The sequence below is a fragment of the Carassius carassius genome, chromosome 34 (genome assembly GCF_963082965.1).
Source record: "Carassius carassius chromosome 34, fCarCar2.1, whole genome shotgun sequence".
In the NCBI taxonomy this organism is placed as follows: Eukaryota; Metazoa; Chordata; class Actinopteri; order Cypriniformes; family Cyprinidae; genus Carassius; species Carassius carassius.
The window spans coordinates 17842528-17865636 of NC_081788.1; the positions used below are offsets into that span (position 1 = coordinate 17842528).

Genomic DNA, 23109 nt, shown 5'->3' on the forward strand with positions numbered 1-23109 from the left:
ATATGCATAGTATTTTTGTTACATTAATCAGTGTCTAGAACAAGGATATGGACCAGAAGACATTGCATTTACTAAATAATATTTAGACAGACTTAAAGAAGTTCTAGATCTATAATTGTGCTCTTATTATTTTAGTTATTTTGCCTTCAATTTAAATAAACGTGCAAACAATGTACTTGCTCTTGTGAATTTACTGTCATGCTAATTACATAGTGCGAGCTGTCTTTTTAATATTGCGTGACATTTTGGACACACCCACCAAACAAGAGAAAAGAAAGTTATATTTTAGAGTGTCACCCCTTGGTTGCTGAACACTTTTTTTCTACAGAGTGGCTGATTTGTAGTTTGTATCACTTTTTTGTATTTCTCATTAATTTCTTAAGTCTTATTTCTGACAGTGAAGGAGCCAAGTGTGACTTTTTTTAATTTCCATTATTATTTTTTATTTTTTTGTGCTCACATATCTAATGCAACAAAAGTCACGAAGTGTAATCTCATTCCGATGAAGCTACGATTTTTGTAAAAATCTAAAAATGTTCGGTGAAAAATGACCGAAGACAAATGACAGAGCGTTAAACGTGTTTAGATCATTCCGCGTTGGTGTGATTTGAACACAAGAGGACGCTCTTACCTAGATGTAGTTCTCACCAGAGGCGGCTCATTGTCATAGAATGTTCCTTATTCCCAAAGACCAAAGGGAGTTTGTTATTACGTGTAAATCTGGCTTTTGCAATGAATGGCCGATACCATATTTTAATATTTGTTATTACAGACTTTTTTTTTTTTTCATTTTAGTATTAATATTACATTAATCAATATTATAAATAAGATTTTTTTTTTCCCTTTGGCTTTTTAACCCTGTCCCCACTCCGGTGTTTACATACATTCTCCTTGATATTAGTAAAATGCACATTTTGAGGAAAATATATTTTTAAGCATTTTTAAATATTTAAATTTGGTTTGACACCACACATGTTGATGAATAAACGGGTGTCAGTTGACCTAAAATTCACAACTGGTGAAAAAGAACAGTCTGACAATGGAGGGTTCTTTCATCTCACCTTTGAAAAGTTCCTAGCTCTCAATGGACCTTATACAGTCACTACTGAGGAATTCAGGTCACACCATCTTTACTTGTATGTCAGGTTTTTCCACCCATTCAGAATTTTATAGTGCACTGCAAAATTAAAAAGGCATTACTGCAGTCACATTGGGCTGATTAAACAGAAGCAATGATGTCCATACTTTGCTTATTTAACGAATAGCAAAATGTTACTTGCTAACAGAAGAGACAGGATGAGTGTATTGGAGGATCATGCATGCATGGATTTGGTCACATAGTCTGAGAACTGTATATATAGTCAATAAAAAGGTTATTCGAATAATCTAACAAAAAGAATTGCATATCTTACAATATCTTTACAGTTTACCTTTTGCATATTATATAGGTCTAAAGGACACTGACATTATGAATATATAGCCGTTATATTGATATTTAATCGAGAATAATTTTACGTATGAAACGTAAGATTTGTGTTTAAACCATAGACTGTATAAAAAGGTTTAAACAAACATGTTACTGTCCTCTGAAATGTGACGTGTCAAACTAACTTGACCGCACGGGCTCACAGAAACTGTATGTGCAGCCACGGACCAATCAGAAAATCGCACCAGTCGTTGCAGCCAGTCAGGTGCAGACTCTGTGCAAGGTGCATTCTTTTCATCATTTATTTATTTATTTATTTATTCAATTTTTTTTGTGTGTGTGTGGAAGTATTTAACACGATATCAGGATACAATCTTTTAGAGCAAATCGGTTTGTCTGAGTTTTTGTTTTGTTGCAATCTTGGAAATTGTCTAGAGCAAATAAAAAGGGCGTTGATGTGCTCTTAGGAGGCAGCACAGTAATAACATGAGCAGTAGGGACCTTTCGCTGTCACAGTCTGTTTTTGTTGATACCGTCAGCAGCCGCTCAGGAGGGAGACACAGAGGAATTAATGCGTACTTAAACAGCAACACAGTCGTGTTGTAAATACACCGAAGGAGAAAAATGAGAGGCCTAGGATACTTTATTGCACTTTTATTCTTGCCCATGGCATTTGGTGTAGATTTCCTTGAGGAACCAATATATTATCACGCACACCGGGTGTATTTGAAGTCTCCCGTAGCCGCCAGAAGTCTGATCGGGACGGGATCGTATGCAGATACTTCTCGGGTCCACCGTCACATCCAGAAAAGAAGCGCAGATGGTGGATCAGACTCCTGTAATGGGTTGCATGGATTTGAGACCAAGTTAACTAGCAATACGCACAACGTAAGTTTCCTCGAAGCACTGATGTAACCCCTCGGCTTTGTCACGAAACCTAGGGATCCTCACCTAACCCTAACTACTAGACACCATTTTTGACGGCATATGTGTGTTCTAACCGAGAGTTCTTTTGGAAACCCGTTCAAATATTTATACTTCAAAACCAAACATGTTTTTATGTTGCTAACACTTAATTAATAGTTAGACAAAGATGACTAATATCTTTTTTATTTTAGTATGATGACTGGTATCAATTGAAAATTAAGTAATTTATGTAACCGTATACAATGAATAAGGACAATAAGGGCTAATAACTAGAAACAGTAAAATAGTTCTAGTGACTGAAACCTGTTTCTAAAGAATACATGCTTAAATTTTATTTATAGCTCACTAGATTTTGAAACAGCCCTTGTCACATTTTGTTTTAGCTCAAACGTATTCAAATTTATTGTAAAAGTACTTTTGTGATAAACAGAAATGTAAACAATGTCAAATGTGATTAATAATTCAAATGTTATGTTTTAGTAGAACATTTACAAAACGAAAGTACTGTTTGAGTGGTATGAAGAAGCATAAGATTGTATTATTCTTAGGTTTTCTATGGTAACGGTCATAGCCATAAGAATACATTTTCTTTTTAATTTCTGTTTTTATAACAATAAAACGTTGATGATTGTTCCTCGTTGACAAATAGGTGTTGTTTGACTTGCATAAGTTGTAGAACCAGCTCAACTGGTATGACAACCTGTTTAATGATCTTATATTTTCAACCAGTTAGGCCTTTTTAATGCACGTAAATAAACCATATACTTTATAATATAAGGAAGTGTTAATATTATGAAATGGAACAGTGAATAGCACTGACGCTAGTCATTGCAATGTAAAATTACTTCCTTTTCTCCAAAATCATTTTGATTGCTTCTTGTCAGATGAGCTGAAACAGTCGAGGTGTTTGAAGTTTTGGTGAACCTTCATCATCTCCTCTCTACCTCACCAACCCTCAGATAAACATCCTCTGCTCATTATTCACAGACTAGATGGGATTAGAAGATTTAACTGTTATTTAAAGGGTCACAGATGAAGCCCAGGGCAAGAAAGTGAAAGTATTTTAGTCGTCTTCTTCATTCTTTCAAGGTGTACTGTGGGTTTCAGCAAGAGAAATGAGAGGAGAAATAGTCAGATTTTCATGGGACTCACATTTGCTTTGACAGTTAAAGCTGCAGTCAGTAACTTTTGACACTCTAGCGGTTAATAAACAACTGCTTGCGTCTTGCGGAAGACATTGTAGCCGGAGCTACTTCTCTCTGTTAATGTCTATGAAGAATCACAAAGGTACCGGGTTACTCCGCAGCGGTACCCCCGAAGCAATGTAAAATAGTCAGAATATAAACACTTATTATAGATGTACCCTAGTGATTCAGGACAGAAAATGGATTCATGGTGTACCTGCTTATTATATACATTTTGTAAATCTTGAACACAAAAAAAGTTAAGGACCGCAGCTCTGATTGGTTGTTTCTTAACGGGAGCGGTCGAATTTCTGCAAATGGCAATAGGACCACTGGGAGGAGCCAGAGGAGCTTGATTTTTTCGCAGATTATCTGTCTCATATTCTACTGTCAGGACATAATGACAGGTTTCACAAATACATTTTTACAAAAGTTACCTACTTCAGCTTTAAAGGAGCATTGCGTAGGTTCTGAAATTGCTAACCGTTACTGACACCAGTGGCCGTTAGAGGAACTGCAGCCAGTCTCATGCTCGTTCTCAGTGCGCACACTCTTTTTTTTTTGCTTTTTACTTACGAGGAGTGTCCGTGGGTGTCTGAATTGTGCTGGAGGCTGGTCGCTTCTTTCCATCTGCAGAGTCCATTTGAAAACACTATTGCCGCTGCTTACTATAATGGCTGGCGTGCCATACGGTTGTAAGCCCAAGTAGACGAGAACGCGCATGACGTCACATTTTATGAATTTTCGCGCCAATTCGGGCCCGACTCCTCCACACACAATTGAACCTACAGGCTGATAGAGGCAACTGTGGTGGACAGTCGAGGTGTCATTCTTTTTTTTACATCATGGTTGGCTCATACATGTACAAATGAAAACTCTATCTTAAAGATTTTTTTTAAGTAAAAATCTCCACATAGCTCCTTTAAACAATAGATCTGGGGCCCACTTTCAAAAAGGGTTTTGGTAGTTTAACCATATATATATATTTAAAATATTTTTTTGTTTGTTTTCCTCCTCCATAACTATTGATTCTATTGAAATCTTATAGAATCACAAGTCAAATTGTGTTTAAGTTAAAATGAATTTAATATATAAACACCCCCAGTTTCTAAAAGTTCGTCATAATTACAGCAGAAATACCAGAGGACATATTATCTTCAAATAATATTTACAATGGGGTGCCTTCGAGTCAAAAAAGTTGAGAGCCACTTACAGTATCTAAACCAAACAGATGATGAAAATTTAACACCATTTTGATATGTCATCTTGAGTTTCACAATTTATTTGTCAGACCAGTCTTCATGGCACTATTTTGAGTTTCGCCTCTAATCGTTGTGAGTGTAGTTGCTAGGTTTCCAATTGAATGTTTTATGGCTAGCATGTGTTTTGCATAGGCTGATCTTGTGGCTTTCTAGGAAATGCAATAAAACCCTTATTATATGTGACCGTATGTGTTAAAAAAATTCCAGGATGATGCACTTAATTAATAAAATGTGTTTATTTCAGTGGACCTTTCCAGATATCAGTGGATCTGTGTCTCTGGCCTGGGTGGGAGATGGAACTGGGGTGAGATTTGCTTTGATTAATTACACACACTATCATATGCTTCCCGTCCTAAGATGAAGTCGCCCAGAAGAACCTTCCACCATGATAAAAGTTTCATTAAAGGTTAGATGAGGACTTTTTAGCTTTAGGTTTAAATTTAAACAGTGTAGATAATCTGTGCAAAAACCTTTGGCTGTTCACAAGGCTCAGAAAGAAAAATAAACACAACTGTCATTATGGCCAAATGCAAACTCATAACCAGTATGACCTTTCTCATATCCCAGTGCACATTCAAGGCCATGTCAAGAAGCCCTTATTTCTACTCTGCATATGGCTGCTCTGCCCATTACTGCAATAAAAATAATACATACACTTCCATTTGGAGTCTGTAAGATATTTTGTTTTTGATTTAATATAATATTAATATAACTGTTTTCTGATTTAATATATTTTAAAATGTAATTAATTCCTGTGAAGGCAAAGCTGAATTTCCAGCATCATTACCCCAGTCCTCAGTGTCGCATGATCCTTCAGAAATCATTCTGATGTGCTGATCTGCTGCTCAGGAAAAAAAATCTTATTATCATCATGTTGAAAACAGTTGTGCTGTTTTTTATTTTTATGGAAATCCTGATGCTTTTTTCGGGATTCTTTCAATAGAAAGTTCTAATTAATGAATGTCATTGCTGTCATTTTTGTTCAGTTGCATCCTTACTGAATAAAAGTGCAAATTTGGTAAAAAAACAAAAACAAATATTGAATACATAAAAATTACAGACCCCAATCATTTGAATGGTTAGTAGCAGTGCTTCCTAGAATTTATGCAGTTTAATCCTGGGCTGAAAGAATGAGAAGATTCCCATAAAATGTTATGAAGATTTGTGTCCGGGTAAATAACTGTCTTCATGTCTAAATCTTAGGTTGTGCTGGCCCTGACAACATTTCAGATGCCACTAGTCTTCCTGAGATTCGGTCAGTCTAAACTGTACAGGAGGTGAGTGCTGGTTTTAATCGTGTTTTTGTTTTCGTAATATCAATGAAGTATTAGCTTTTACTTAATTTCTTTCTCAATCCTCCACTCTTTGTGAAGTGAAAACTATGGAAAGTCCTTTGAGGATGTCACAGAACTTATCAACAACACCTTCATCAGCACTGACTATGGGATCGCTATTGGTCCGGAAAACTCTGGCAAGGTGGGCCAGCTGACATGTCAGAAGTCCAGTGTTTCAGTAACTTCTCATAAGCTCACAGGAGCTGGGAAGCTGTTATGTTAAAGCTGTTTCTCAAACTGAATAGGCATGTAGATACTTAAATGCAGCATGTCAATCGCAGTAAAAATAGACCAGTTGGACTTTCTGTTCTTTGCTGATGTTTCAATACTCAATGCAATTGCAATTGTGACTGCACTTAAAGCCCTGATACTTTTTCCCTTAGGTGATCCTCACGGGAGATGCTTCCGGAGGCAGTGGTGCCAGAATTTTCCGTTCAAGAGATTTTGGCAAGAGTTTCATCCACACAGAACTGCCTTTCCACCCACTAATGCAGATATTGTACAACCCTCAAAACTCAGATGTGCTTGTCGCCATCAGCGCCAAGGTAAGAGCCTTTAAAACATTTGTGCTATTTCCTTATAGATTAAAATTTTTGGCATTGAATGGAAAGTTAGTAAGAGCCATTTGATCTGTTTAAGAATTTAATTTGAGTAAATTTGTACACTTATTCCAGAAAGTATGCATTATAACTACATATTGCATTTAAGTCCTTAGTTTATCTCATAGTGAAGTTCAAAACTGTCATTGACACATGTTGGGCTTCCTGAACTGATAAAAGTTCTTGTTTTGTGCTTATCTGAATGACATTAATTCAGATAAGCACAAAATTAAAGACTATTAAATATCCTTATTGTAAATATTTGCTATCATTTCCTCCTCAAGTATTAAAAACAAGAAGATATACATTCATAGTGCTTTATTCCTCTTTTATGACTTTCAAGTGCTGCATAATATCATGATAAATCACATAATATCAACTTATTGCTGTTGTTTCAGCGAGATCTCTGGATCTCCAAAGACTTTGGTGCAACATGGGCGAAAATCCATGAGATGGTGTGTGTGGTCAAATGGTAGGCTTTTTATGTTTGTTAAAACCAGTTTAGGAATGAGTTTTATGTTTGTGAAGGGGTTCAGGGTGGTGTGACTTTATATAGTAGGGCCTATGTTGTTTTCTGTTTTGACCAGTGTTCTGGATCTTTCTTTTCACGGCTGCACATCCAGGACACACAAAAACACAAACATGCAAATATGGCCACCATGGCAGCAACACGAGACATTCTCTGCTGAGTCACCCTGTTTTTCCACACGGCTCAGCTTTCAAATGTCTGAGGAAGCTTGCCTGCTCCAGATAAACTGCTACATCAAACTTCAGTTCAATTCTTCCGTTTTTTTTTGTTTTGTTTTTGTTTTTTTACGTTAATTAAACAGTCTTTTATTTATAGAATTTAACAGGGAAGTAGTTGTATTGACAAGTTCAGTGAGGCTAATTATTCATTTGCGGATTTAATGTTTGACCAAGGCTGCCAGATCTGTTTGGGAACATTTTAGTCATTATATACTGTATACCTCCTCTGAGCATTCCTGATTTTAGGTTAGTTTCATTCTCAGTGGTCCCTGTAGCCTTCCTGGAAACCTAGTTTATAAAAAAGAACAGTATCCCACCTTTTTTAAAGGTTTGGTTCAAAACGACAGTAGTAAATTGGGTCAGATCAGTCTGATTTTATCTTGAGAGCCTGAGCCTGTACAGTGTATGGCACTAAACATGAAAAGCAGATACAAAGGTCACACATGACTTCAGAAGCCAGAAAAGCCACACCAAAAACCTGATTCATTTCGGTTATGCAGTTTCTTTTAAATTAAGATATTCATTTTTAAATTATAACATCATTTAAGGAAGCATCAATATGAGTGTAAAGTTTCAGAAATGGACCGGTTTAGCTTGAACACATCATCAGTTTTATTAATTATAACATGATTGTTTATACAATGGTAAGAAAATTAACAGAATGCAAATAAAGCGCTAAAGTGAGTGATTGAAAATTTTGAAACGAAAATGGAAAATAATTTTTTTTTCATTTATCATGCAGATTTCTGTTATTTTTCAGGGGGCTTGATATAATTTATAGTGATACAACAAAACATCTCATAATTCATCCAAATCTGGTGCTAAAGTGATGTTTGTGCTGTTTTCAAATGGTGTCACTTCCTGGAGAATGAAGTCATTAAAAGAGTACCAGAATAGAAAAAGATACTGAAGACAGCTAAATTATACTTATGAAAAATGATACTGAGAAGAAACCTATGAAAAGATTATAAGTAAAACAAATCCGTTTTTAATTTTAGATTTTACATAGCAACCAGGAACAAGGTAAAATGGCAACAGCTGCTCAAACCAATACATTGTAGTAAACGAAAATTAAATAATATAATCTATCTTAAAAAAATATACAATTAATATTGTACCCAATATAAGAAAATATATTGCATGGAATGGCCCACCTACATTTTAATTTGAGAAACTTTTAGAAAGTTTTTTTTTTTAATTAGTTCTACTAATTCTATTACTATTTTTGTATTTTCCATTTAATTTTAATTCAAGTTTTAGTAATTTGGTTGTGTTTTTGTCATATTTACTGTTATTGTTTAGTTTTTTAATTGGTGTATACAGTGGTGTGGTGATTGTCACAAACTATGACCCCTTCCTTGACATTTTAGTGTGCAGCATGTTTGTACTTGTTATTCTACAAACAAATGACTGATCTGACCGCTGTTATTTTATGAGGTTTCTTGAGTTGAATGTCACGGATAAATTCTCTCTTCCCTTTTTCCACAGGGGAATGGATACTCTGTTCTTCTCCACCAACATTAAAGGATCTTGCTGTGAGTAATATTTATAGATTTGTTGATCCCAGGTGTGGTGACATGAGTGTGCGTATATCAATTTTATGTTTATTTAGTTTTTACATCCTTGTGCATTAGTCACTGCATTGAAATTGAGTTATTCTAACTTGAGTAAATTTTTATTAATTGCAATAATAGCTGGAAATTTTACAGCTTTCAATTCATAAACACATAATGTAAAAACATTGAGAAAAAAAGAAATTGTGTAAAAAATATATAAATTGCTGCAACTTAGGTTTATCACAAGTCTTTCTTGAGATTTTGAAGAAAAATCTCATCTATGTTATCCAGTTAGATTTTTATCCAAATTTGTAACCGCAATTGGTTGAAAACCATATGTTTTAGTTTAAAATACATATAAACACCAGTACTTGTTTGAAAAATGTGACCGTTGTGACAATACTGTAATGACAGACGCGTCAACTGTCCCAGTACTCTCTCACACTGGACCTGTCAGCGCCTATCTTTATTTTTGAGCCCAGCTGAGTGAAAGTGCACACTTCTACGTTTCTTTTTTGCCAATGAGCTGGTGTGCTTTTTTTGCAAGTTGCACCAGTGTCCGAGGGGATGATGCAGCATACTGTGAGTGGTGTTGCTCAAGAGCTCTTTAATATTGTTTAGATTAAGTGTTGTTAGAAGCTTTTTGAATTTAGGTTTTAGCATCCCACAATGGATTTTAGTCAGCAAACCTTGTGTTATTATCACTGTGGCCCATGCGGTATCAGCAACTCATAAAAGCATATATTTCTGTGGTAATGTTTTTTCACTGTTGGATTTTTTTTTTTTTTCAGATGATCGAGGGATGCTGGTGCTGAAGAAGTCAGTTGACTTTGGTGTTAATATGAAAACAGTTGCTGAGAGGATCTACTCTTTTGGGATCGGTGGACGATTCCTGTTCGCATCAGTTATGAATGGATCAGGAAACATAATGCCGTCAGCATCAGAGGTGTTTGAGGGTCCATCTGAGTTTTTTGTGTCCATATATTAAGCCCTAAATGCGACGTGTTAACTGTGCATGTTCTTTAGGACCTGATACGGGCAATACATGTATCGGTAGACAAAGGTGAGACATGGAACATGGCACAACTTCCTCCTGTCGGTCAAGAGCAGTTTTATTCTATACTCGCAGCCAATGATGAAATGGTCTTCATGCATGTGGACGAACCAGGAGGTGGGTGTTTGCTTTTTATTTACCATAACCATAATACATGTTTTTACAATGTATTATTTCCTATTGTATAAACCATAAAAATATAATCTGTGGTGCTATACAAATATATCACTTACTGTATTGAAAACTTTTATTGGTAAACCAGTGATATATTGCAATATCCAATTGATTTGTGCTACTTGATAGACCTTACTTGATAGAGTCAAAAGACACAGAAACACTATTGTGTGTGGTTTATTTTTTTTTTTCTCCAGACAATGGGTTTGGCACCATCTATGTATCAGATGACAGAGGCACTGTGTATTCCAAGTCTCTAGAACACCATCTGTATACGACCCCTGGGGGCGAGACAGACTTCACAAACGTCACTTCCCTCAGAGGAGTCTTCACTACTAGCGTAATGGCAGAGGGTATGACTACATCCTACACAAGACAGGCATATCCGATTGCTCCATGGGGACTGTATCACTTAGTATACTTTAAATCAATATGGATATAAGCAGTTCCAAAATAATAACTTGTTGTTTACTTTCTAAATTTAACCTTGAATATACATATTTAAAATGGTATACACTACCGTTCAAAAGTTTGTGGTTGGTAAAATTTTGAAATGTTTTTGAAAGAAATCTCTTATGCTCACTAAGGTTGAATTTATGTGATTAAAAATACAGTAGTATAGTAAAAAAAAAAAATTTTTAAATGTACTTTTTTTTTGTATCACTGAGATACTATTATATTTTTTATAATATTTAATTAGTTCCATTAGTGACAAAAATATTTATATTATATGGTTTTAATTTTAGTAAACTATATTAACGCTGTGGCAAAGTTGAATTTTGAGCAGCCATTACTCCAGTCTTCAGTGTCACATGATCCTTCAGAAGTCATTCTGACATGCTGATTTAGTGCTCAAGAAATATTTCTTATTAATATCAATAGGATTATTAGAAAAAAATCACAATCCTGATGTATACATTAATGCGATCTCATTTCTAAATGACGACGATTCAGTTACATGTATTTCCCTGCATTCAGATCACACTGCGTTCACATGTTGGGTAACGTCTCTGTTATGTATGTAACCCTCGTTCCCTGAAGGAGGGAATGGACATGTCACATCAGTGACCAACGAATTGGTATCTCCCTTACAGAGACCAATCTACTTTGAGTGTAAACTAAACGAGCCAATGCACATTGGCATGTGATGACTGCATCCAGCTGCCGCTGATCGCAACGCTATTATAATTAGGCAGTGAGCACAATGGATACTCAGGTTTTCACTTCTCTACATATGGAACCCAGCCCTCTACCGGTTCTCAAGGATTCATCAGGTGAGGGCCTGGCGCTGGATGTTCCGCCCTGTCTGGCTGCCGAGGGGGTTGGAGGAGCTCGACAGGGTCTACAGTACAGACTCTCTGGAGTGGTTTTAGCAAGCTGACACTAAATCGGGGCCTCTCAGTGCTTCTAACCATTTGAGGTTAGAACACAGGAGGACACCGGCTCCACACGAAGGCTGTAGAATCTAGCAAACGTGTTGGGGGTCGCCCAGCCCACAGCTCTACAAATACCTGTCAGCGAGGCACCACGGGCCAGTGCCCAGGAGGAAGCAACACTTCTAGTCAAGTGGGCTCGCAACCTGAGCGGGCAGGGCACAGCCTGTGCCTGATAAGCCAGGGTGATGTCATCCACTATCCAGTGGGCCATCCTCTGCTTAGTGATGGCATTCCCCTTTCTGCCGCTCTACAAAACGAACAAGGAGCACCTGAGGTACTGAAGCTTTGTTTCTAGTCTATGTACCATCTCAAAGCTCATATGGGACAAAGCAAAGCTATGGCTGCGTCTGCCGCCTCTGGGGCACATAGCCATGCCGGGGCCTCAGGATTACCTGGGAGTCAGCCGCCCCAAACTCTAGGCAAGATTTGTTGACTGAAAATGCATGCAGGTCCCCTACCCTCTTGATGGAGGACAGTGCAAGCAGGAGTGGAATCTTCATTGATAGAAACATCAGCTCAACTGATTGCAAAGGCTCAAATGGGCCCTGCTGTAGTGCGTTAAGGACTAGAGATGATTACCAAGAGGGTATGGAGGGGTGCTAGGAAGGATTTAACCTTCTCCTAAGGAACCTGACGATCAAGTCATGCTTCCCTAGCGACTTCCCTTCAACATGGTTGTAATTAGTATCAATAGTGGCAACTATATCGGGTTGGGGCGGGTTAAGAAATTGGCACTTTATTGCGAGGCGGGTTGGGGCGGGTCACTAAAAACAAAATTTTTAAAAATCCATTTATGTTGCATGGAATTTACTGGTGGAAATTTTGATTTTTTTCAAGAGATTCATTGATTTTCAGTTTGTTCACCAAAATGATTCATTCACTGATTCGTTCAGTGACCATTTCTTCATATTCAGAGGTGGGTAGTAACGAGTTACATTTACATAGTTACATTTACTTGAGTAATTTTTTGGGATAACTAATACTTTTCGGAGTATATTTAAAGATGGGTACTTTATACTCTTACTTGAGTAAATATTTGGGGAAAATCTGTACTTTTACTTCGTTACTGTGGGCGACACTCCTCTCATTACTTTATCTTAATGCAATAAATGTTATAAATGCTTCAGTTTATTCCAAACGCGCCGTCTACTTTTCTCTGGGCAATGAGCGATGCCCATTCGTGAATGATTCATTCTTTTGAGTCAATTCTGTTCAAAGGCTTGATCAAACCAATTGGCAAACGAGTGAATTGGTTCATGAATCAGTTTGAATGAGTCGTTCAGTTCCCTGCCGCAGGTGGTTCACTCAGAGTTTTAACGTTTAAAGCATCAGCAGCGTTGAAAACGTGGCTGGAACTGCACTGAATTGAAAGCAAATATGCAAAGGCTATTATTTGCTTGCGATGGAGATCCTTATTAGATGAACACCTCGTGTGCTGTCTACTGTTTAACAGGTAATAACTTGGGCTACATTCGATTATAGTACACGATACCACTGTGACATTAGTTTGTTGTACGTGTGTGGCTTATAACAGAGGGGAGTCAAGTTGAATGCAGCTTCCAAAAGACAAAAAATAGCCGATAAGGATTTTATTAATTTAATAAATATCATCAGCTGCTAAATTCAGATCTGTGATTGCTTGCTGGCGCTGAGCCAGAGATAGATGTGTTTTTACAGCGCTGCGCATTATAACAAATCACACATGATTCTTTTGAGCTTATTAAAGCATTGGCCAATCAGAGGTGTTCAGATGAGTCATCGCTAAAATGCCGGTGCTTCCCTTACGAAAAATAACCATGGTTTTATTATAGTAAAACTATGTTTTTTTTGGCGTGTTGACTACCATTTGTATAACCACAGATTTACTACAAATACCATGGTTAAACTATGGTTAATTTAGCAAAACCATGGTTAATTTGTGGTTACCATGGTTTAACTATAGTAACCATGGTTTTTTGGTTTTATTTGTAGTAAAACCATGGTTAATTTTCATAAGGGTTCCTTCACTCGCTCACTGACTGAATACCTCTTTCTGGCGAATTCTCTCGTCAGAAACAACAAAGTGCAGATGTGTGTACGAATCTTTAATTAAGATATTGATTTCACAGTGTTAACAGTTTCAGTGATTTAATGGGAGTTTCTGAGAGTGATTGAAATCTAGACTGTCAGTGAAAATGATCTTTAATAATGTAAATGTTATTTGCTCTCTTTCTGAACAATGAAAGATTAGTAGCAATATTTATATCACATTATATTAAATGTGAATTTAACATTGAAAGTTAAAGTCAGTCGTATTAAAAATATGTTATGGCATGACACCTATATCTGTTACTTAAGTAAACAGACAGGGTTTTATAATAAATTACATAAATTGGAGTAAAGGCTGATGAAATATATACATTTATACACACACACATAACATACATTTTATCTAAATAAAAATAGGCTCAGTATATATGACCCAAAGTAACTAGTAACTAACTACTTGAGTAGATTTTTTATCCGATACTCTTTTACTCTTACTCAAGTAACTATTCAAGACTAGTACTTTTACTTTTACTTGAGTAAATATTTCTAGAAGTACTTTTACTTTTACTTGAGTACAGTTTTTGGGTACTCTACCCACCTCTGTTCATATTACACGAATACGCCAGCAGTTGGCGAGAAAGAGTGTCTTATGCGTTATGTCTTAAGTCAACAAACGTATTTACTTGTGACAAAAACTGATTGGGCTTTATTAAAGTGTGTGCATGATCGCATTAAATAAATAGTAAATTGTTCAGATTAACAAAGCACGAGGTTTTATCGGGGAGTAAACGTGGAGTTATGTTCTGTATTCCAAATATGAAAACAAGCGTATGTGCACTAATAACTGCGCTTTGTATCTGTTGATTGCTGATCGAGATTTGCATGCTTGGCCGACTGACCCTGTATACTCTCATTCATTTCATTCACGAACTTGAGTAACTTTTTTTTGACAGGATGAAACAGTTCATAGAGCTGTCCATGAGCTGCGCATCACTAGTGGCAACATAGACTTTAAGGGTGAAGGGAGACAGCCTTCGCTCCAACCCCTGCCTTAAAAAGGATAGCACAACTCTGATCAGGCATCTCCGGGGGTTTTCTTGGTGAGAAGAACTCCACTTGTTGAACAGGTTCCGCTTTAAGGCCTAAGCATAACTCTTAGACAGTGGTCTCGCCGAAGTGATGGTGTTAGCTACCTCCTGGGGTAGGGCAAGGTGGAGGGCAAGTTTTAGCATGTGACGGGAATGAAGACCACCTCGTCGTTGATGTACGCAATGGTCGTAGTGTTGTTTGTGCAGACCAGCACGTGCTTGCCTCGTAAGCACCCTCTGAGATTGTTCAAGGCAAGGCTTACTGCTAACAACCCTAGGCAGTTGAGGGCCCATCCAAACCCCCCACACTGCATGTCCATTGCACCTGGCCCCCCAGCCAATGTAAGAGGCATCCGTATAAACCACAGCATACTTGGAGACCTGTTTTAGGGGCACACCTGCCCAGAGAAATGCAAGGTCTGACCACGGGTGAAGGTTTGGGGGCAGGCCGGTGTGACTTGGACCCGGTGAGCATGTTCCTGCATGAGGTGTCTGTTCGACCGAATCCAACTCCATTATGTGAAAAGAAGTCCTTTGTGTCGGGGAGAGTTTGCTCTTTTCCAAGTTGACTAAAGGCCTAACCAGCTGAAGTGTAAGAGCACCAAGTTCCTGTGTTCGCACAACTGATCCTGAGACTGAGCTAGTATGAGCCAGTCATTTTGGTAGTTGAGAATGTGAATGCCCTACTCTCTCAAACTAAATCACATAGCTGAGTCTGATGATCTAAATGAGGCAACGAGACCGACTGGGCAGCGCTAGCCAGGCTCCCAGATACCTTACAAGTGGCACCAATGGAATCACCGATGTACTCGCAGTGGGGCAGTGAAGAGAAATGCAGGGACTCGGCCAAGGCGTCAACAGAGTGTGTGCAACAGTGACTTGCATTTGAGCAGAGGGTACGTGAGTGGTACATTTGATAGCACTCTCGAACGGCACACTGCTGCTCACTGGAGAGAGAGGAGGTTGAGTGTGATCTGAGGGACCCAGAGATAGAAACTGCTTTTTTGCAGAGGTTTTGGGTACCACTGACCGTGAAGTCAGTGGTGGGGAAAAATAAAAATAAAAAATTCTCCGCCCGGCCCTCCATGGCCCTTCAGCAGTGGTGCGTTCACCATCTCCTGAAGAGCAACTTCGTCCATCTCAGGGTCATCCATCTCAGGGCCTCTTGCTCTTCCGCTTGCCGCCAGGTTTGAAGAATTCCTCACCATCACTGTAAGACTAGTAAGGTGAATGCCAAAAGTAGCTGAAATGCACAGGGGAGATGGCCGCTTGCTACACAAACAGGGGTAGTGCAGCCTGATGTGTGCAACCCACTTGGCAAGTGAACCACCGCTGCTGAAGCGACGTGCCATCAACAATCAAGCTCCAAAGAGTACAATATAGAACAGTACTGTAAATAATACAGCAAAGGCAACATTTTTGGTATTATTTTATCTGTAAGAAAAGGTTGACAGTATTAATTTCTTTAAAAAATCTGACCCCTAACCTTTGAACAGTAGTGCATATATAATTACATAAATGAATAATAGATTAAATGAAAAACAGTTAGTTCATATGACCAAATTCTGAAATGTTTTATGTTTCATTCGATTTCTCTTTTCTGCTACAGATGGCTCAGTACAGACTGTAATATCATTTGATCAGGGTGGAGAATGGGTTCCTTTGAACAAACCAGAGAACAGCAAGTGCGATTCTACAGCCAAAGGTCCAGAAATGGTAAGAACCATTTTAAGGAAGTTGTTATAATTTGGCAGCTTGAGAAGACTTCCTTTTTTTAACTTACCATGTGTTGTCTTCCTCCTTTGCAGTGTAGTCTGCATATTCATGCCTCATACAGCACCTCCAAGAAGCTGAATGTTCCCATGCTCCCTCTGAGTGAACCCAATGCTGTGGGACTTATATTGGCTCATGGTAATGTACACACACTATTAGAAACAGACTAAAGTCCAATTCCGTTCTGTGACAACTTGAAATATTTTATTTTAGTGTATTAATTTGATTGGCAGTAATAATAACTTGCCTTGAACAAAATAGAATTGCAACAGAATTGCAAAACAATGACTTTCATACAGGGCCAGCCCTAATATTTTGGGAGCCCTAAGCAGATTTTCAAAAGAGGGGCCCCCATAACCACCCCCATAGTTTACATCTTACACTGACACTTTATTGTAAAGCAATGTTATTTTAGTATCATTCATGTGCTTTTATAGTTTTTTATATGGATTTTTTTTCTGCCCTCATTTTCATTTTGATGTTTTAGTGGTTTCATTGTTTGTTTGTTTTGTTTATATTAGTTGTATTATTGTTGATTTTCTTTATGGTTATTTAATTTTATTTCAGTTTAAGTGTTAGTTATTTTAGAACATCAAGATAAACTAAATGAAAATGGGAAATGTTGCATTGTCAACTAGCTAAAGTAAAACAGTATAAGTATTTTATTTCAGTTAACATTTTTTTATTTTATTTCAAGTAACATTTTTTTATATATTTTTTGTTATTTGAGTTAACTATAATAACCCTGTTGTATTTTTTTTTTACAAAAACTACCAAACTGTCTTAATCATCTTCTGAGTGTTTATAATTCAATACATAAATATGAAGATATATTTACTTAAGCACTTTTAACAATTATTTAAAACTTTTAAAATGCAAAAATGTAAATAAATGTTTGTATAAAGATATGGTATATTTAAATAGTTGTTATTTGATAAACACCAGAGTGATTAAAACATCTGAATGGCTGCTTCAGGACCCTTATCTTGAAAACATTTAAATACTGTTTGACTGCCTTTGACCTCCACGACAAACAAGCAGGTGTCAGAAATTGCACTGCTTTGTGTAGAGGGTTAACCATGGTAACGGTTCTGCTGTTCCTAGAGCGCCACCTTCTGTCAGAGTGAACTTGCATTTTTTTTTCAGCACGTCTAATGCTTTGTTCACATCAATGAGAAAATCTGACCTGACTTTTACACAAAAAAAGCCCAGCGCAGTGTTTAAAACTGGTCGATGGAAAATAAGATAATATATGCATTCTAAAAATCGAAACCATTCTGATAATTATTCTGATATGAATTATTCGCATATTTTGAAGAGTCTAAGACAACAATACTGTTCATGTTCATACAGTTGTTTCTCTGGCACAGCGTGTCTCCAAAACACTTGCAGCACGATGCAGCAAAAGCCATTTCAACAATATATTTTCAATATTCATCACATACCCTTATCATGGTCACCTTCTTTTCCCCTTCTCTGCAGTCTGCACCAGTTTTATATACTCCTCCTTCATTTTCAGACATTAACACACGTGACTGAAACTATAACTTTATAGGCCATGGGGCCCTTTGCAACCGCTTATATAGCTTATTAGGTCAGGCCATCTCTGCTTTCATATAATGAAACTTTGAACTATCCCACACCCTTTTTCAGGCAGTGTAGGTGGTGCAATCTCAATGTTGACTCCTGACGTGTACGTGTCTGATGATGGAGGCTACACCTGGCTGCAGGCGCTGAAGGGGCCGCACCATTACGCCATCCTAGACTCAGGAGGCCTGCTGGTGGCCGTGGAGCACAGTGTAGTCAAACCCATCTCTGAGATTAAGTGAGCATCCTCACTTCTATGTCATTTTGGTGTCAGATTTTAGTATGTATATATATATATTTGTGTGTGAGTGTGTGAGTAAGTGATGGAGTGAGTGTGTGTGTGTGGTATATATATATAAAATAAAGAAAACTCTTTGAATGAGAAGGTGTGCCCAAACTTTTGGTCTGTACTGTATGTATGTATAATATATATATATATATATATATATATATATATATATATATATATATATATATATTATACATACATACAGTACAGACCAAAAGTTTGGGCACACCTTCTCATTCAAAGAGTTTTCTTTATTTTATATATATACACACACACACACACACACATACATACAGTACAGACCAAAAGTTTGGGCACACCTTCTCATTCAAAGAGTTTTCTTTATTTTATATATATACACACACACACACACACACATACATACAGTACAGACCAAAAGTTTGGGCACACCTTCTCATTCAAAGAGTTTTCTTTATTTTATATATATACACACACACACACACACACACACACACACATACATACAGTACAGACCAAAAGTTTGGGCACACCTTCTCATTCAAAGAGTTTTCTTTATTTTCATGACTATGAAAATTGTAGATTCACACTGAAGGCATCAAAACTATGAATTAATACATGTGGAATTATATATGGTAAATATATATGGTCTTGCTCAAGGACACCTCGACACTTGGTCAGGTGGAGCCGGGGATTGAACCACCAACCTTCCGGTTTGTAGACAACCTACATGAACCACTGAGCCACTGCCGCCCCGGCAGTATGGAATTATATACATAACAAAAAAGTGTGAAACAACTGAAAATATGTCATATTCTAGGTTCTTCAAAGTAGCCACCTTTTGCTTTGACTACTGCTTTGCACACTCTTGGCATTCTCTTGATGAGCTTCAAGAGGTAGTCACCTGAAATAGTCTTCCAACAGTCTTGAAGGAGTTCCCCGAGAGATGCTTAGCACTTGTTGGCCCTTTTGCCTTCTGTCTGCGGTCCAGCTCACCCCTAAACCATCTCGATTGGGTTCAGGTCCGGTGACTGTGGAGGCCAGGTCACCTGGCGCAGCACCCCATCACTCTCCTTCTTGGTCAAATAGCCCTTGATGCCTTCAGTGTGACTCTACAATTTTCATGGTCATGAAAATAAAGAAAACTCTTTGAATGAGAAGGTGTGTCCAAACTTTTGGTCTGTACTGTACATATATTTAGTGGTGGGCCGTTATCGGCGTTAACGTGCTCGTTAATGTGAGACTCTTATCGGGCTATAAAAATAAATATCGCCTTTAATCTCTAAAGTTGGGTTGAGAGCTGGGTCTATACTAGGCGAGCTATGATGACTTTCACCTTGATATTTTAGCGCGGATGTATACCTAGCCGAATCTGTAGGGGGCGAGAACGAGTCTTTAAACCTGTGTGTATGCCTACTGTGAAATAACCACATCAAATGTGACGTGCTAACATGGATGCAGCTAAGATGCCGCCGGGTTTGCTTCATGATTGCTCCTATGATTGGCTTTTATATGGTCAGTTTTCCATGCCAAGCTAATAATATGCAATATATATCTGGTAAAACTGTCTGCTTGTGTGTCTCTCAGGTTCTCCACCGATGAGGGGCAATGCTGGCATGTTTATAAGTTCACCCAGACGCCGATGTTTTTCACAGGGCTGGCCTCAGAGCCTGGTGCCCGCTCAGTGAATGTGAGTCTATGGGGTTATGAAGATGCTATGATCAGCCACTGGGTAACTTACACCATTGACTTTAAAGACCTGCTGACACGTAACTGTGAGTGACCAGTTCTGTTTGGACCACATAAAATCAAAGGCATGTTGCACTTACAAAATTCAGTTAAGCACAATCTAATCTTTCTCTCTGTTTCCAAGGCACGAAGAGTGATTACACTGAGTGGCTGGCACACTCTGATGACATCAGTGACCCAGACGATGGTTGTATGCTGGGTTATAAGGAACATTTCCAGCGTCTGAAAAAGGACTCAGTGTGTTGGATTGGCAGAGATTACATAGTCACAAAGAAGCCCACGCCATGCAAGTGTACACTGGATGACTTCCTGTGGTGAGTGGGAACCAAAGTTTTTTTAGTAATTCAGTTTTAGTTTGAAATTTTGTGACCACACTTTTGGACGCATTTTCAGTGCAATCATCAAATCAACATGCATCATATTCTATATCACAATCTGCAAGTTTTCTAGTCTCATCTCATACAGACACACATCTGATGACTTAACTGTAATGTGAAGTCTCGATTATTATTAAACAAAGATTTGTCTTTTAATGTTAATTCTTTAATTTGTTATTTTTTTATTTGTTTATTCTTTGTTTTAACAAATTTTGCTTTTTACATTTATTTTACTTAGTTTTTAAATCAGTAATTTTCGTCTTAGTTTTAGTAGTGAACACCATGTTATTTCGATGTTGTTTTTTATGTATGTATATTATGTAAAATGATATATTTGCCATGACCTAGTCATCTACAGTCATTTGTCATGTTAAAAGGATTATCAGTTTAGACCTATTGTTATAAATTCTGAATAAAGACATCAAAGTTTTCAAAAATGTCAGATATTCTCTACCCTCTTCCTTAGTGACTTTGGATATTACCGTAAAGAGAATAGCTCAGAATGTATTGAACAGGCTGATCTCAAAGGCCACGATTTGGAGATCTGCATCCATGGGAAAAAGGAACAGCTACAGACCCATGGGTAATACCCTCTTTATTGTTCTCCGTTGCTTGAGGATTGATGCTCTATCCTAGCATTAGTCAGTAGACCGTTGAGATTTTTTATTTAATTCTGTCATCTTGTCTCTGACTCATTAGGAGAGCTCTAGAAGCAACATGCGGATTGTTTCATAGTCGTTCTTTTTTAATAGTTACCGAAGGATTCCAGGTGATAAATGTGAAGGAGGGGAACAACCAGGAAGAAAGGTGATTGACCTGAGCAAGAGATGTGTTAGCGACCTGCTGGAGCCTCAGCTGCTGGTGAGAATGCTTTTAACCTGCTGTATATTTTAATCATTCAGACAGGAGTTCAATTGTGTTTTAACATCAGTCACTTATAACATATGTATTTGTATATATACACAACTGTTAAATGAACAGTTCACCCAAAAATGTCATTTTTTAAGAATATCCTTAAATTTAATAAAAATAGCTTTTTAATATAATTTTATAATACTTTTATGGTGCTTTTTGTACTTTTGGAGTTTAACAGCCCCAGCCCTCATTCACTGTCATTGAATTCAAAAGAGGATACGAGGATGCCAGGATACTAATCTAACAATACGAGCTTGTTGCAATGTGTACTAAGTGGTTGGCGTTTAGTCTGGCATACTTGACCGGAAATAAGTTGTTTTTACTGGAAGATTCAGATTAACAAATATGAGGTTGAAACAAATTTGAAAAAGTGAAACTTGATGAATTGTTCAATATAAGATGCATTTGGTAAACAGATGAGTTTACACTGATTTACCTGTATTTAACTTGTATCTCTGTAACCCACAGACAGATATATCTTCCTCACACACTGCCCCTATCGTTGCAATCCTCATAATCCTCCTGCTGACCGGTGTAGTGTCTGGGGTTCTGTTTGTGAAGAAGTACGTCTGTGGTGGAAGGTCAGTCTATTCTGCAAATACTTAAAAGTGTTTCATATAGAATATATTTAATTATGTCAAATTTAATAAGCATTTGGCTTTGCTCTCTCTATATTTTTCAGGTTTTTTGTACACAGATACTCTGTCTTACAACATAATGTGGAAGCCAATGGCATAGATGAACCACTGGACACAGATGTTGCTGGAGCACCCAAGAATGATTTCCATGATGACTCAGACGAGGTACAGATTCTGACCGTCTCACACTAATCATTTCACCTAAACATTTGTTTTAATTATTTACAAGCTGACCATGCACCCTCTTTTTCTGTCCTGGCTAGGATTTATAATTTTTTTGGGCTTTGTTTTACTATTGATATTCTCTCTACAGTCACTCATACATGATATGTATGTGTATTTACATTGCTTACTGCCACAAATGGTTGATTTCATATGATAGTTGATATGTACAATGCCTGCACGCTATTGGTCAAGCTACTTTTACCTTCAGCAAGTATAAAAAAAGGCCTAAACTTGAATATTTTATTCAATTGAGAAATCCCGGCCAGGACATGTCCACTAAAATGAGGTATGGTCATAACCTACTTTCATATTTCAAATAGTTGTATTTATCTTTCTAAATGAATGTGTTTGGCAGGATCTACTTGAGTAAACAGCATTAGGTGAGCAGAAGAAGCTACGTTTTCTTAGTGCTGCTGTCTCTATCCTCCTAAAGCACAAACCAGCTGTCAACTTTCTCCGACTTAATCTACCAGCTAACATCATGCACTTCCTTGTTTCTCGACCAATGGGAAGGGATCCTGACTGCTTCACCACCAATAGGAAGCTGTAACTATGATACAAGCGTCTTGTGAATGTAACTCTGCTGAAAGCAGTGAAGAAGTGTTTAAAATTCTATTTTTGCTTTTGTCACTGTGGTCTTCTGGGCGTGATTTTAAGGATCAAACCTCTTGTTTGATGATACTGTCAGTGGGGTGCTTGTAAAATACTTGCTTTCTTTTATGTACAGATGTCCTTATGTAAGAACTAGAGGTATTGTCTATC

The 23109-nt window shown here is 37.5% G+C and overlaps 1 protein-coding gene across 1 annotated transcript; it reads left to right on the forward strand.

Annotated features, from left to right (window-relative positions):
- Positions 1–1752: 1752 nt before the first annotated feature.
- On the forward strand, positions 1753–22975 carry LOC132114578 (sortilin-like). The gene is made up of 20 exons (XM_059522759.1): positions 1753–2314; positions 5044–5103; positions 6003–6076; positions 6173–6275; positions 6517–6678; positions 7131–7204; positions 8968–9014; positions 9827–9981; positions 10062–10206; positions 10461–10616; positions 16425–16531; positions 16624–16726; positions 18242–18413; positions 20031–20218; positions 20317–20506; positions 21036–21152; positions 21322–21430; positions 21953–22065; positions 22167–22287; positions 22703–22975. Exons 1-20 carry the CDS (start codon positions 2051–2053, stop codon positions 22715–22717), a joined length of 2475 nt encoding a protein of 824 aa, XP_059378742.1. The 5' UTR covers positions 1753–2050; the 3' UTR covers positions 22718–22975.
- Positions 22976–23109: the final 134 nt, after the last annotated feature.